Here is a 14,999-nt window from a genome sequence, read left to right as displayed (position 1 = left end):
TTTTTCATGTAATTAGAGATCATTTTTACCAAATTTCTGTAGATTTTGTTTCTTTCAATGTTAGATTCAGTATTTGAATTAAATCTTTAAAGGCTTACACAAAATTAAATCCTTTGTTCTTTTTCAAAAATGCAGGTCAAATTGATTCCTAAAACCTTAAATATATGAACTCCTTATCTTGATAACATTAGATGCATTAGTCTTTTTGCCTGCTTTAGGAAAATGTCTTGAAACTCTCTTCATTAAAAGAATAAATTGGTATTTGAGACAGAAATGTTTTTATGATGATTCTCAGTTCAGGTTTACTCCTCAGAAGTCTGCTGAAGATGCCATTATTGTCTTTGTAATATCTTGCAGTGTGGAAAGAAAATAAAGTTTACTACAACTCTTATTTTCCTGGATTTCAAAGGGGCTTTTGATAATGCTTGGTGGTGATTTATCTTAAAATTCTAAAAGATGCTGGTATACCACATAATATCTATAACCTGCTTAAAAGCTTCTTGAATGGGAGGACCGCTGAGCTTCAGCTTCGGACTGAAGCTAAGGTTTATTCTCTAGGAAAAGGCTGTCCTCAAGGTTTTGTGTCAAGACCTACTATCTGGAACATGATAAATTATCTGTTAAGTCATCTTGACAGTTGTTTAAAAATTGAATTTGCAGACGACTTTAATTTTCCAAGAAAAGACTTTGAATAACATTCTTTTAAGAGCACAAGAAGTTCTAGATTTTGTCTCCAATTGGCGATTTCTCAGAAACCCACTTTCAATCCCTCAAAAAGTAAAGCTATGGTTGTTCCTAGAAAGTTTGATGAACAAAATATCGCTTCTTTGGTACTCGATGATTCTTCGTTGGAATTTGTAGAAAATTTTAAGTATCTTGGTGTCATTCTTGACCAAAAATTAACATGGAAAAAACACATTGAATTCTTTTCTGCTAAATGTGAAAAAATTATTAATGGCTTTCACTGAATCGCCAGAAATAATTTTGGAGTAAGCTACTATATTAAGAAACTGATATATAAGCAGTGTGTTGTACCTTTCATTTCGTACGGCTGTCGTACTTTGGGACATATTCTTGCAAAGAAGGTTCAACAGAGAGTTCTTCTTTGTATTATTAGTGGTTATAGAACCTTAAGCTATGAGGCTACTTTCATTCTGGCATGAGTTATGCCTGTTGATTTTGAAATTGCATATAAGAATAATATTTTTGAGTCATTGGCAACTGTGGAAGACTGCATAAATGGAATTGTCCCCTTCACTGATCTTCCTCATCCCGCTCTTTAGAGCCATAAATTTCTGCAGTTCTAAAAAGACTAATGAAATGAGTTTTTATATGGTTTTCTTTACAGATGGCAGCAAGATGAACAACAATGTTGGCCTTTGTTCTTTTTGAAGTCCATTTCGAGGTTTGTTAATTTAAACACCATATACGAAGTGAATGCACAGTTTTTCAAGCAGAACTTCTGTGAATTTATTATGTCGTCAAAGGGATCAAGGATATCGAACAAATAAGGTACCTTAAGCACAACATCCTTAAGGTACCTTATTTGTTCTGATCCTCTTTAACTTTTGAACAGTATTATCAGTTGTGACAAATTAGTTATCGAAACCCTTTTAACTGTAAGTTCACTTAGAAATAGAGGAATTGATATCCATTTTGCTTATGTGCATGCTCATCACAATTTCTATGGAAATGAAAGAGCGGATTTCTTAGCTAAAGATTCCTTAAATTTATCCATTGCTATCGACATTAACATTCCAAAGAGCTATTGGAAATCCTTTCATTATAAGAAGCTTTTAGCTAAGTGGAATGAGGAATATATTTCATCTTGTAATGCATTCAATTTACCCAGTGCTATCAACATTAGCATTCCAAAGAGCTATTGAAAGTCCTTTCATTATAAGAAGCTTTTAGCTAAGTCAAATGAGGAATATATTTCATCTTGTAATGCTGCAGTCACCAAAATGTTCGTTCCTTCTATTTACCATATTGAGTCTTACTTGAGTCTTTCCTCTCTATAAATTTTTAAAGTGTTTCAGTTTTTATCTGGTCCTGGTAAATTTGCAAGTTACTTGTTTCGTTTTAATCTAAGACCAAACAATCCTCAGGATGTGGAGCATTTGATTTCCTCATGCCCTACATTGATGGCAACTAGATTATGCTTACAGAAACTATTTGAAAATGTTCTGAGTCACTTGGCTAGTGAACTTATCTGTTTTTGGTAAGTCCAGACTGCTGTTCTCTGCTTTTTTTCATTTTATTTATGCATGTATCTTTTAATGTTTTAGTTGACTTACTTCTGTAAGCCCCGTGTTGTACATATGTGGTGCATGGGGAGTGTGTATGCTTTCAAATAAAAAAAATATTTTTAAAAAAAATTGAAAACCTGTAGGTAAGACAATTTTAGAACTGCCTTTTAAATCCAGCTATACAATGCCAAAAGTTCAAATAATTGGTCATCTGACTTAGCTTAACTTATCAGATAAACTGAAGGTGAGGGTGAAGGCCTCATCCATTTGAAAAATAGGAAGCGATTTTTCAAAAGATGCTATATTAGCATCTTTTGGATCTAATTATCTAAAGATATTACCTATGAAATGAATGATAGTGATGTGAATTATAAAATAGAGAATAGTGCCATTCATCCAGACTTGACTGTAGCAGAGACTTCCAAGAACTGCTAGAAAATTCAGAGTGTGACACTATTATCAAGAAATTTAACTAAGTATATTAGGATGAAATAAAAATTAAAAAGTTCCAATTAGTATCAATTATTTCAATTATTAATCATTTTTATGATCAAATTATATGTAAATTATTTGAACTCATATATAAGCCAACCTTTAAACTTCAGCAGCAAAAACATTTCTACAACCTCTAGGCTTATATATATGAAAATATTTATTTATTTAATTTTGAGAACATATTTTGAATTCAGTATTTGGTGCTTATGATCGGCAAATGAATGAGTGCTGTGTTTGAGGCACCATCCACTGATATTATCCCCAGGGTGCAATGCTGATTTCATGTTACAAAAACTATATCTGATGCAAATATTGAAACATATGTATAAGAAATTTATTATTGTTCATACACATTAAAAGGTAATTTTGATATATTTCTAATGAAAGTTTAATATTTTATATAAATTTTAAAAACCATAATGAAGCATATTATTTTAATGCTCAACAAATGAAGTTTAAACACAGATCTTAACATATTTCAGTATTTAATCAAATCAAAACTAATTTGAAACAAGCAAATTTTTATAAATTTCAAAACATGTCAGGATATGCAATATTCTAACATGTTTTTAAATATAAGAACTGTTTTTTTATATAATATGAGTATTGGGAAAAGCATTTGCAATATAAACATATTATTAAACTTGGGGGTTATGTTACATAAAATATTTGCTATCCTAATAAACATTCATCTTCAAAATAAAGTCTAATGATCAAAACATAATTTGATTGATTCCACTTTGCAGAACATTTTGAAGGGTCAACATGCCTAGGAAAATCCAAATCAAGGTAATATTTCCTTGTCTTGCATATCAAGGACAAAGCAGAAATCTTCAAAGTGATATCGTTTCTTGAAATGGTTTCAGGTAATTTAATTTTTATTAATAAACACTCACAACTGTTTGAACCAGGCCCTTTACCACTCAGCTGAAGTAAAAGAAAAAACAAATACGTATTATTACATATTCACATGTCACTTTATTATAAATCAATCTAGTTAAACAATTATTAATTTCTTGTTACAAATTTAATTTTACTAGTGATATAATACAAATATAACTATTCTACATTCTATGTATCTGTATTCAATAATTAAATTATTTAAGGCTCTTGTGTGTTAGCTGCAGATTAATTTAGAAAAATAAAATCATCTTAATCTTATACAAATGTCATCAGCTAAGATACAAAAAAAAATCCATAATGGCAATTAAATATTTATCAATTAAATATTAATAAATGACAATATGCATGTGTATTAAAAATTAAATGATTTAAATAAATAGATTGAAAGGAAATTTATGTTAAAGATAAAAAAAAAAATTAAAATATATAAATAACTTTTCAGTTCCTTTTAATACTGTATATCTTTTTATTCAGATATATTTACCTTATTTATGGCGCTATCGATTCTACTGAAATTGCAGTTTTCTTAAATAACTAAGAAGTACTAGGAATGGGTTCCAGCTGATTTAAAGTTCTGTATGCTAGTACTAAACTGCTAGATATGGTTACTAGCTTTCAAATTATGATATTATCAACAAATTGAAAGTTGCCCAACTTTAAGAACTCAATCAAAATTTTAAAAAATTATTTGCATAGATTATATGCATCATAAAGTATAAATATTATTATTTTATTAAAAACTTTCTTTGTATATTATTTTATTAAAAACTTTCTTTAATTTGAATATTTAAGCATGATATTTTAAAACTGGCATTCTATTGTAGGAAAAATACTGTGCCATTTGTTACAAAAACCCTCCCCAAAATAGGCATGTGCTATGCGCATATCAAGTTATCACGTAAATAATGTTTGGCAATGTCATGACTTTGTCACATACCTATTTTGGGGACATATTGCTTTTACCTTGTCAGTACTTTTTCAAGACTTTTTAGCTTGGTACACATAATCAAGAAGTACCAAGAATTCTGCCATTTATCTTATTTGTAGATTTAGAAAACTAATATTTGACAAATATATCCCATGTCTTGCTTCTAAGCAGTATGAAATCATTTTGTGCCAAGTTAATGCACAAGCATCTTAAAAGTTAAAATAGGCTAAAATCTTTTAAAACTAGAATAGATATTTATTTTTTCATTTTTTAAGTTATTGTAGTCAATTAAAATCGAATTTAAAATAACTTATGTTATAAAGTCAAAAGTCTTTAATCCGGCCTCGTCGGACTTTGGCGATTACGGATTATAGATCATCAGTTTAAATCTGGTAAGATGTTATAAATTATGCAGAAATTATAAAATTAAAAAGTATGAAACCGTAATTTATGAAATAAAGAGCAATTATGATCTAAAGGGTATCAAAATTTACAAAAAAAAGCTTAATATTTATTTGTTTACTTTATTAAACATTTCTTTCAATGTAAGTTGCTTCGTTTTATGTGCTAATACTTTCTCTTTAATTCTATAAACAGACATAATTTCTTGTTCAGTTACAAAGTTTCGCTGTTCAAGTCCTGTAATTGCTGTGTCGAGAATACCAACTAATTTGTTAATCGAAATTTTTTCGTTTTCACTAATCTCTCTGTCACTTTCTTCACGCCTCTATCCATTTTTTGCAGCAATTCCACTTTTTGTTTGATGGACATCGAAACATGCTTTCGCTTTTTAGATCCTTTGACAGCTCCAGAATCAGAAATTCTATTTGACATAATTGAAAGTTCAAGCTTACTTTTATAAAATTGCTCTAACAGTCTGCAAAAAATAATAAGCCGGATCCAATTCAAAGATTAAGGAACAACGCAATCTGCAACATTAACTGAAATATATAATTAGATAATTTTAGCTTAGCTTATACCATCTGTTATACATTAAACGTGCATGCATAAAGGTATTATGCGCATGCGTAGAAAGTTTGTAGCTTTGAGGTCCGGATTAAAGACTTTTGACTGTACAAAGTAAATAAATAAATCATGCTAAAGATCATAACTTGTAAAATAGCTATCAATATAAAAAACTGAAAAAAATTATTAGTAATAGTGACAAAAAAATGCATTATAATTAGGATATTTTGTAATTTTTTTTTAAATTTTCTGAAGACTTTTAGTCAGCTAAAATAAAATTAGAAACTAAAGAAATCTATGAACCAGATTTCATATTAACTCCATTAATTCACATAAGACTGAATTAAGGAAACAACACCAAGACTGTTTGCTTGTAGAGAAAGCTGTCTTGGAAGATTTTCTAAAGGGTAAACAAGCATATTTGTGTTATACATTAAACAAAATCAATATTTACTTATTATCCTGCCATGCAAATGCTGATGTTTTCAATTAGCAGTTTTGCACCAAAGACAGCATATTTCATATTTTGCTAAGCAAAAAGATTCTGAGGTATATTTTATGCTTAGTTTTCCTCACATAGGTTTTCGAATATAATTTACAATCATTAATTGAGTACGGAAAAGGGATTGAAATTTAGAATTTCCCATTATATGGGAGAAGTTGCTGTGCATTATTTTCAATAACATGGAAAAGCATTGGAACTCATCTTATATTTTTAAAATTTTCATTTCATCTTGTCTACTTCTGACATTAAATACAAAAATGACCTCATTGTAGAAGATATAAACTATCTGATACAAAGAGTAAGTTAAGAATGTAAATAGGCATCTTCAGATTACAATGATTGATTGTACCAACTGTGACATTTCTTCAGACTGAAGCTCAGATATTTCATTTTCATTTGTATAGCCAAGGTTAGACTGTGAGAAAATGTAAAATCGTTAAGTGATTATTTCCAGTCTCATGATAAATTAATTCCTACGCAAATTTGAGTTTCAAATGTTGTAGCTGAATCCAGTTCCTCTAGTATGCTGAACTTCATTATGAATTATATAGAATGTCTGGGAAAAAACTGATGAAAACGATAGTGGTATAAATAGAGATATGCATGTGATGCAGCTGCATATGAGTTTAAGATTAAAGTTCAGATGAGTGAGAATGTCTAAGGAATAAATAAATGATTTTGCAGAAATTAAAATAGTAAGGTGCAAATTCTAACAAATTAGAATTTTATTTATTTTTGATGACTTCTATCACCAGTTTTATCAATCACATTAATCAGCCATAGTATTACCTTATTATTACCGAACAATTAGAGTTGATGGAAAGAAGAGTATTAGGTAGTTAGAGAAACTAAGCCCAAGAGAAGAAAAATTTTAGCATGTATATATTTTGTAAAATTTATGCAGCCAAACAATTTTGTTTGTGAAACTTTCAATACAAATGTAGTTTTTAAAATTAGATAGTGAACTCCCCCCCCCTTTTTTATGTAATTAAAAGGGCTTATATTTATTTTGGAAAATTATTGACTATTTCATATTTGTGAAATAAATAATAATGTAATATCAGTGCGATTTCTTTTTGTATGCTTACCTATTATATTGTTTGTCTGTAACTTAACAATTCATTTATTCATTTCTTAAAAACATAATATATTAATAATTTTGATAAAGAAACTTTAAATCAGTGCAAATTTCACATGAAATTTAAAATAAAATTTTATATGAAATCTCAGATTAGGGCTTTTCTCTTTAATCCTAAACTCTACATGTTTTTCCTGAGGTCTGTATTTTGCATGTTATGTTTTTTCTCTACAAATTTATTTATTTGTTCCTGATACATACTCCAATGAAAAGAAAATATCATAAAAATCTGCTTCTCAAAAGCAAAAAAACTAGATAAAAAATCAATTGATACCAATAAGAAGGCTCCAATTTTCACTTTCTTTAACTTCATTGATCTAAAAATAGAGGAAGGGACGTTTCATAATTTTCCCTGAAAAAGATTCTGTTATACATTTTCCACCTCGTTACTCAATAAACGCATGCTTATATTATTGGAGAAGTTAAACAAGAATCAGCGTAATGTTTGTAAATTTTGCAGGTCTAGTTTCAGTAGTTTAAATACAGAACATCCTTTTCAGCTGTCTAAGTGCAAATGCATTTAGACAGCTGTATTTAAACTATAAAAACGAGTCTTGCAAAATTTACAAACATTACGCTGATTTTCATTGTTTAATTTCTCCAATAATCATTATCTGGCATGTTATTTTAACCTTAATTACATGGTTATATTGCTTAATAATTAATCCAGGCCCAACAAAATTCATGGTCATTGCAAAACTTGAATTTTTGTAACTTACATTTTATCCTGTCAACTGCAAAACTATCCCCAAGCAGTGCAATTTAGCACCAGTTATGGGTAAGTATGATGTAACAACACACTGATAACATTTGCACTTTCACTTGATGAATCAACTGTTTCTTGATAAGCCACATTGTGTTTTTATGAACAAAGACATAAATAAATTGTCATTGTGTTTTTCCCTTGCATTTTGAAAAAAATGACTAAAACTTGGGACCTGCCTTCTACAGACAGTAAGCAGCAAATTATTTTCAAAATTATGTAATCCTTATGATAAAAAAGTATGTGTAAATAGGATATGGTCAGCTGAATATTGCCGACAAAACACTAATAGATTGGAACAATAGTCTTGTACCCCCTGTTTTGTGGTGATTTTTTTTTTTTTTTTTTTTTTTTTTTTTTTTCCTTGATGCCAGAAACAGTGCCAAAAGGCAGTATTTTCAAGATGGATGGCACTGAAAACAAGGCTTTTCGCAAAATTTCTGCTATTTTGAATCACGAGGTGCAATACAGTAAAATATGTACCAAAATATAAATTGTAAAAGTAAAATTTGAATTATAAATGCTAAATTTGATTTACATAAGCTAGAATATTAATAATATACACTCAAATTTGAATTATATAAACATTTCAAGTTTTTAAAAAATTATTCTGTGTCACCTAAAAACACATATAAAATATATGAAAGACTCTAATTTCAAAATTGGAAATAAAGAAATATTGCATAAAATAATGCAAAAGTAATCAGATTGAAAGGAATAAGGGTAAAATTCTGTTAGAGTGGCATCGCGGCAACAACCACGGCAAATATCTTGGCTTGAGAATTTAACATTTGAAATATCGTGGCTCGAGAATTCTAGTTTTCATTTGAAATAGCTTCGCTTGTTATTTTGAATATTTTTTATTTACATTTAAAATATCGTGACTCGAGATTTCTAGTTTTTGTTTAAAATATCATCACTGTTTCCCCCCCCCCATATTTTGCCATTTTTTTTAGTACGATGGTTATGAAATTTGGCAGTTACCAGTGATGAAGAGGCTGCCATAAGATTCTTCAGGATAAAAGAATAATTCATAGCAATGGACTTTGTTTTCAGAATCATCTGTTACCTTTTGACTTAAACAAAGCTTCTATATGGCATTGTTATGTATGTTCTTGCTGTGAAAAAAAAGGATTAAGAACCAAAACATGGTTTGAAGGCCTGTGTCTCAATGCCGTTCGTTTCATCTACCTGTGGTGTCAAGAACTCATGTTGATTGAATTTTGCAAACTTCACTTAGAAATGAGTCATAATACGATAGTAGATTAGAATAACTACTTGAAGGAGGTATGCACAAATAGTTTGATGTCTCGTAACTGAATTAAAATTTGTAGAGCCAACAAAATCATAGAAATAGATGAAAGTCTTTTTACAAGAAGGAAAAACAACGTTGGACATATTCTTCTTGAACAATGGGTATTTGGGGATTTATGTCAGGAAAGCAAAAAGTGTTTTCTGGTCTCCGTTCTGATCATTCTGCTACGACATTGATGACTGCCATTCAAGAAAATATCACGGATGGCAGCATTATATTTTCAAACTGCTGGAAAGGATATAAGCAACAAGAACTAAGAAATGGTGGGTATGAACATTTCACTGTTAATCAAAGCTATAATTTTGTAGACTCTGAAACTTGATGCCATACCCAAACTGTGGGGCAATGCTAAATGGAGAAATAAGCATCAGGAAGGGACTGCTTGCTACCATTTAGAATCATATTTAATAGAATTTATGTGCTGTTGACTATATTCAAAAATTCAATTTTTTTCTGAAATATTGAATAATATTTATAATTTTATGCCACCTGTTTAGATTGCATTTTATTTTGTTTTGATATTTTTTATTTATGTGTAGAATATTCTAAGTTACAAAATTAAAAAGAAAAATTTACTCTTAAAGAAATTTAAAAAAAAAAAAATACTTTTTACAGAATTTTTTTTATGCTTTTGAACTCTATTATTATTTTATAATTTAATACTTGGGAAGAATTAACAGCAAAAAAGCATGGCACATTTTTAACTGATGCTGCTCTAATGGAACAGTACCAAAATAAGTCATGTTAAGATGCCATAACACTACGGGGCAACAGCTATGTCAGGGCTACCAGAAAAACAAAGTTATTGCCAGAATTTGACACCATATCAAGGGGCAACTGACTCTCAACTTCACCCGAATAGTTATCTCCAGGAAGTTTGTACTTATAGCATTCTAAGCAGAGTTTTCTGTAAAGTCAGAGTGCCTTACAAAACAATAAAAGTCATTTCATAAAGCATAAAAATGACGCAAGTCGAACACTGACTATTTGTTAAATAAAGTGCCATTAGTTCCTTGAGAATCACACAGAAATGTTTGATACAACTTTGACGGGATCTCAAGCAACTTTTATGGTTTGATGGTAATCACCTTTCTCGATCGATGGGATCATACGTAAGTACTGGATTTTTTTTACACTTTTTTTTTTAAGTGCTGTAATTCATGGCAAGCGAAGAGATGTTTTTCGCATCGTGGTTTCTATATCTGGGAAAAAATACGAAAAGTTTGAATACCTCTATGTAAGTGCCATTTATAATTTATATATATTAAATATATATCTGGGCCAGCGTTTCTTAGTCTGTGATCAACAGACTAAAAGTGGTCCTCCTAGATTTCTAAAACAAGACAAAACATAAAATTCAAATTAATATACTGCGTATACCATAGTATAGCTGAAAATCAAGTTTAGAAATCAGACATGGCAATCATCTATCACTTTTTCCTAAGATTGATATTTTATAAGTTTTATTATCGGTTATCTTACCTACAAATTTTCCATTCTAGTCTTAGCTATAAAAGAGAGATTTCAAGTACTGTGACTATGGTGCTTCATACATCAAAACATTAAACAGCTATGCAAGAATTGGTAGGCAATTCCATCTAATATGAGTATCAATATTTAGATCACAGTATGGTGGTTGCTCAACTACTTACAACACCCAGCTGCTAAGATAATAATTATTATAAATGAATATAAATTTTCTACTGTTAGCTTAATTATTTAATACCAATATAAAATGAATTTTAATTAATTTAAGTTTAAAAAAATGAGTTGTTTTTGTGTCTGTGATGAAACCTATTCAAATAGTACCATGGGCAAAGATGACAGCCCTGGAAATATACAAAATGTTATCAGTAACTGTTTGCAACATATGATAAAAAAATTTCTTTCAAAGGGGATAAGAGTAAGATGGTCCACAGAACATTTTAATTTTTAAAAGTGGAAAAGTTTGAAAATGCTGGGTTAGGTGGTATTTTATCTCATACCATACATTTAAAAGCATCACTAGTGCAAGTTGATTCTGTAGTCTCCGTAACTCAGGCACACAAATTCTAAAAAGGTCAGATCTGCTCTGCAAAGTCTTTCAGCAAACAAAACATTTTGAATGCTTCTTTCCAGATATATAAATTGCAATGCAATAAACACACTGATTTCAGATAAATTCTTTCTCACCATTTCTTTCCTGGACACCCTGTACTGTAATCCATCAGAAGCAGCTATAATTTTACATTAAGTAAGACTTTCTTTTTAACCTGTAACCTTCAAATCATACTAAATAAACTTAGTTTGATTATTGTTTTTATTTCATTTGTAATTTACTAAATGATAGCTTGTTGTTAGATCACATAGCTTTAAATAACAGATTTTTATTCGTAAACAGTTTAAATTTCAAGGCATAAAGTTTTATTTTATGATGTTTTTAGATTAAATGCAGAATGTTTTACAGGAAATTATCTATCACACCTAAAAAAAGAACGATAAAAAAGCTTTTTAAATTCAAGTGGTTTACATATTTTTAATGGATTTACAGTAAGAATCATCTTTTATGGAAGGAAAAAAAAAGAACTAAAACGAACCTGTAAGAATACATCATCAGCAGTCACATCTTGTTGATAAACCATTACATATTCAGGCCTTTCTTTTGTCTGAGCTTCGTCATAATCATCATCTAGTACTTCATCATCAGACCAAATGTTTTTTGATTGTTTAGAAATGTCATTATCTTTAGATGTTTCTTCTCCATAATTTTTTAAATTATGAATATCATATGCCACAGAATGTGGATTCTTCTTATGCATGTTAGTTCCAGCTTTACATTCTTCATCTTCAGAATCTGTATCACCGAGATTCAACAGACTTACTAAATTTTTAATGTCAGATTTTCTACAGTCCATTTCACAAGTATGAATCTAAATATTTTTAGCTATATAAGATTTGGAACTAAAACCAAATAGTTGGTATAAAAGTTACTGCTCTTATTTCTGAAGTACTTTTAAATACAGATACCCATCAATGACGCTTGCCTAACATGTTATTTTATTTTTCATAACACCGAAGCAAATACAAAGATAGGAAGAAAATGCAGAGTAATGAAAACTTAAATTTCTTTCAAACAATAATTAAACTATCAGCACATATCATCATAATATTTAATCCTGATTATATAAGTATTCTGTTTTTATTTAACATAGCTGTAGCAATCGATTCTGATACTTAATGCAACTAAAAACAAAAAAAGCAGCACTACGGAAGTACAACAAATATACTCCTAAAATGATGATTTTGTAGCTTATATTCAGAAATCCTTTTTTTTTTTCATTAAAAGCACAAATCTTTTTCTTTTTTATGTGTATTCCATAAAAGAAGAAACGAACAATAGGGAAATTGAAAGAAATTTTTCAGTTTGTTACGCTACTGCTGATAGTGTTTCTTTGCCAACAGAACTCGGAAAACAACAGCTTAGCAACCGTAACTAGGAAACATGAACCAGGCTTTTCCTGCTACTTGGCGTTTATATATATATATATATATATATATATATATATATATATATATATATAAACGCCAAGTATATATACGCCAAGTATATATATATATATATATATATATCAACCAACGCGCGTAACGATAGCGGAGGCAGTGTCTAAACATCTGACCTTTATTAGTCCAAAGGGGCTTTGTTCCTGAAGGACTATTGTTTTCGTTTTGGCATTTTGCGTCGAATCACTTTTCAAATTGTCGCCACCAAATGTTAGAGCCCTGCATTAGTTTCTCACATTGTGATAAAACAACGGTAACTAGAGTCAACCAATTTTGAATGATGTAATCCTACTGCCAATATGGGCATTTGAAAGTTCAAATTTCAAATTTGGAATTTGTTTTATTATTGTTGCGAGCTCCATGATTGTTAACGATATTCAACAGCTTTTGTGTTTCTTTTTAGACAGAGTTTTGTTTTTGTAGTTTGGCAACAGTAAGAAAGATTAGAATAATGTTTTCATTTAAGTGTGTAAGCAAATAAAGTTTGGCTTAAGCAAGAAAATGCAATTGCTTATTTAAAAATATTTCTTTTCAAGTGTTATAGAATGAGTCAGATTTAATTTAAAGGCGAGAACGACTGAATGAAATAATATTCAGGTAGATTCAACGCAACATTAGTGGTGACAACCGGGACGTGATCTCATTGGATTTTGAAGGTAAATACCGTTAAACTTTTTTAGCATGGAATTATTAGTAAAGAAACGTTCGCCTGTTCGAGCTAATTTTACTAAAACTTTTAATACCTCGAGTGATTTATTAAATCAGGAAAAACCTAATGAGGTAGAAATTCGATCAAATTTTACTAGTTTAAAAAGGATATATGCTCAGCTTTCTAGTTTCGGTTCTGAAATAAGTGATTTATTAGCTGCAGATGCTGATGCAGAAAAATATGAGCGCGAGTATTTGATTATTGAAGAATACAATGAGAAGATGGATAGTATTACAGTAAAAGTAGACATTTGTATAAATAGAATTTTAAAATATCAGTGTAACCCGTTAGTTTGTTTTCCCGTTCAAATTAAAAGAAAACTGAACTTATTGAAGATTGAAATCATTAAATTTACCGGTGAAATTAGGGACTGGCTTGCCTTTTGGAGTCAGTTCCAAAGAATTCATGAAGATGAAAATATAGAAAATGAGGATAAATTTCAATATTTAATACAATGCACGTCGGAAGACACGAGAGCTCGTGATATTGTTAACAGTTATCCGCCAACAGGTGAAAATTATAGTAAAGTGGTAGAATGCCTAAAATCTCGTTTTGGTCGAGATGAATTACTTATTGAGTTCTATGTACGAGAACTATTAAAGTTAGTCGTAAAAAATGCTACAGGCAAGAACCGAAAATTAGACACTGTTAGACTGTAAGATAAACTGGAATCCTATTTGAGAGCTTTGGAATCCATTGCTTTGACATCGGATAAATATTCTGTCATGCTTTTCCCTCTCATTGAATCTTGCATACCGGAGGACATTTTTAGGGTGTGGTTGCGAAATCTAATAGTTAGTACACTGGATGAGTCAGCGGAGAATCCATACAATGAGAAGCTAAAAAGCTTGTTACTGTTTATGAAAACGGAACTAGAAGGAGAGGAGCGAGTTCTCTTAGCGAAATCTGGGTTTGCAGATAAATATGAAAAAGAGGAGAAAGAAAAGATGAATAAAGCTCTTAATCAACCGACAGCTTCAGATTTATTTTCAGGAGTTTTCGAAAAGGGAAAACAAAACGTAGCGTGTGTATTTTGTAAGTGTGTATTTGGTAAAGGCACACGAGAGTAGAGATTGTTTTAAGGCTCAAACTCTGAATTTCCAGCAGAAACAAGATATTTTAAAGGATAAGAAAGTCTGCTTTATATGTTTAAGAGCTGGACATTGGTCAAAATTTTGAAAGACAAATATTAAATGTATTCTTTGTGGAAAAAGACATTTGGTTTTAATGTGTCCAGAGCTGAAAACTAACAAATTAATGAATAATTCTCTTAAATCTGAAGAATCAAACCAAGCGATAACAGCCTGTCAAATCATTGTTACTCTGGTGAAGTTCTACTTCAGACGTTACAGGTTAGATTGAAATCAGAAAATAAAGAAAAGCAAGTACGGGTACTCATCGATAGTGGTTTCCAGCATTCATACATATTGAAGACAACTGTAGAAGAGATAGGTTATGGAACAAAATGGTAAGAGGATTTTGATTCAC

The 14,999-nt window shown here is 30.0% G+C and overlaps 1 protein-coding gene across 3 annotated transcripts; it reads right to left on the bottom strand.

Moving 5' to 3' along the window:
- Nucleotides 1–3,210: 3,210 nt before the first annotated feature.
- On the bottom strand, nucleotides 3,211–13,179 carry Dnaaf6 (Dynein axonemal assembly factor 6). 3 transcript variants are annotated; one of them, XM_085811832.1, is made up of 3 exons: nucleotides 11,839–13,179; nucleotides 7,459–7,501; nucleotides 3,529–3,671 (listed from the first exon to the last, which is right to left on the bottom strand). In XM_085811832.1, the coding sequence occupies exons 1-3, from the start codon at nucleotides 12,154–12,156 to the stop codon at nucleotides 3,661–3,663; spliced, it is 372 nt and encodes a 123-aa protein (XP_085667958.1). In that variant the 5' UTR covers nucleotides 12,157–13,179; the 3' UTR covers nucleotides 3,529–3,660. The 3 variants fall into 3 exon arrangements, 2 of the variants coding, with proteins under 2 accessions (XP_085667957.1, XP_085667958.1); XR_015039793.1 differs by having other exon boundaries at nucleotides 3,637–3,671; nucleotides 7,459–7,536; XM_085811831.1 differs by lacking the exon at nucleotides 7,459–7,501 and having other exon boundaries at nucleotides 3,211–3,671; nucleotides 11,839–13,160.
- Between the last annotated feature and the right edge of the window lie 1,820 nt (nucleotides 13,180–14,999).

The sequence above is a fragment of the Stegodyphus dumicola genome, chromosome 2 (assembly GCF_044657685.1).
Source record: "Stegodyphus dumicola isolate Sdum_Otavi_A_Nest chromosome 2, ASM4465768v1".
Classification (NCBI taxonomy): Eukaryota; Metazoa; Arthropoda; class Arachnida; order Araneae; family Eresidae; genus Stegodyphus; species Stegodyphus dumicola.
The sequence above is the reverse complement of the archived record's forward strand: the minus strand, read 5'-3'. Positions and strand labels throughout refer to the sequence as shown.

Bases quoted from the DNA above. Each gene is read 5' to 3' on its own strand.
- Dnaaf6 (XM_085811831.1), bottom strand. From the start codon at position 12,156: ATGGACTGTAGAAAATCTGACATTAAAAATTTAGTAAGTCTGTTGAAT. The intron at 3,672-11,838 runs GTTCGTTTTAGT...CTTTTACTTCAG, and splicing joins CTGATGATGTATTCTTACAG to CTGAGTGGTAAAGGGCCTGG.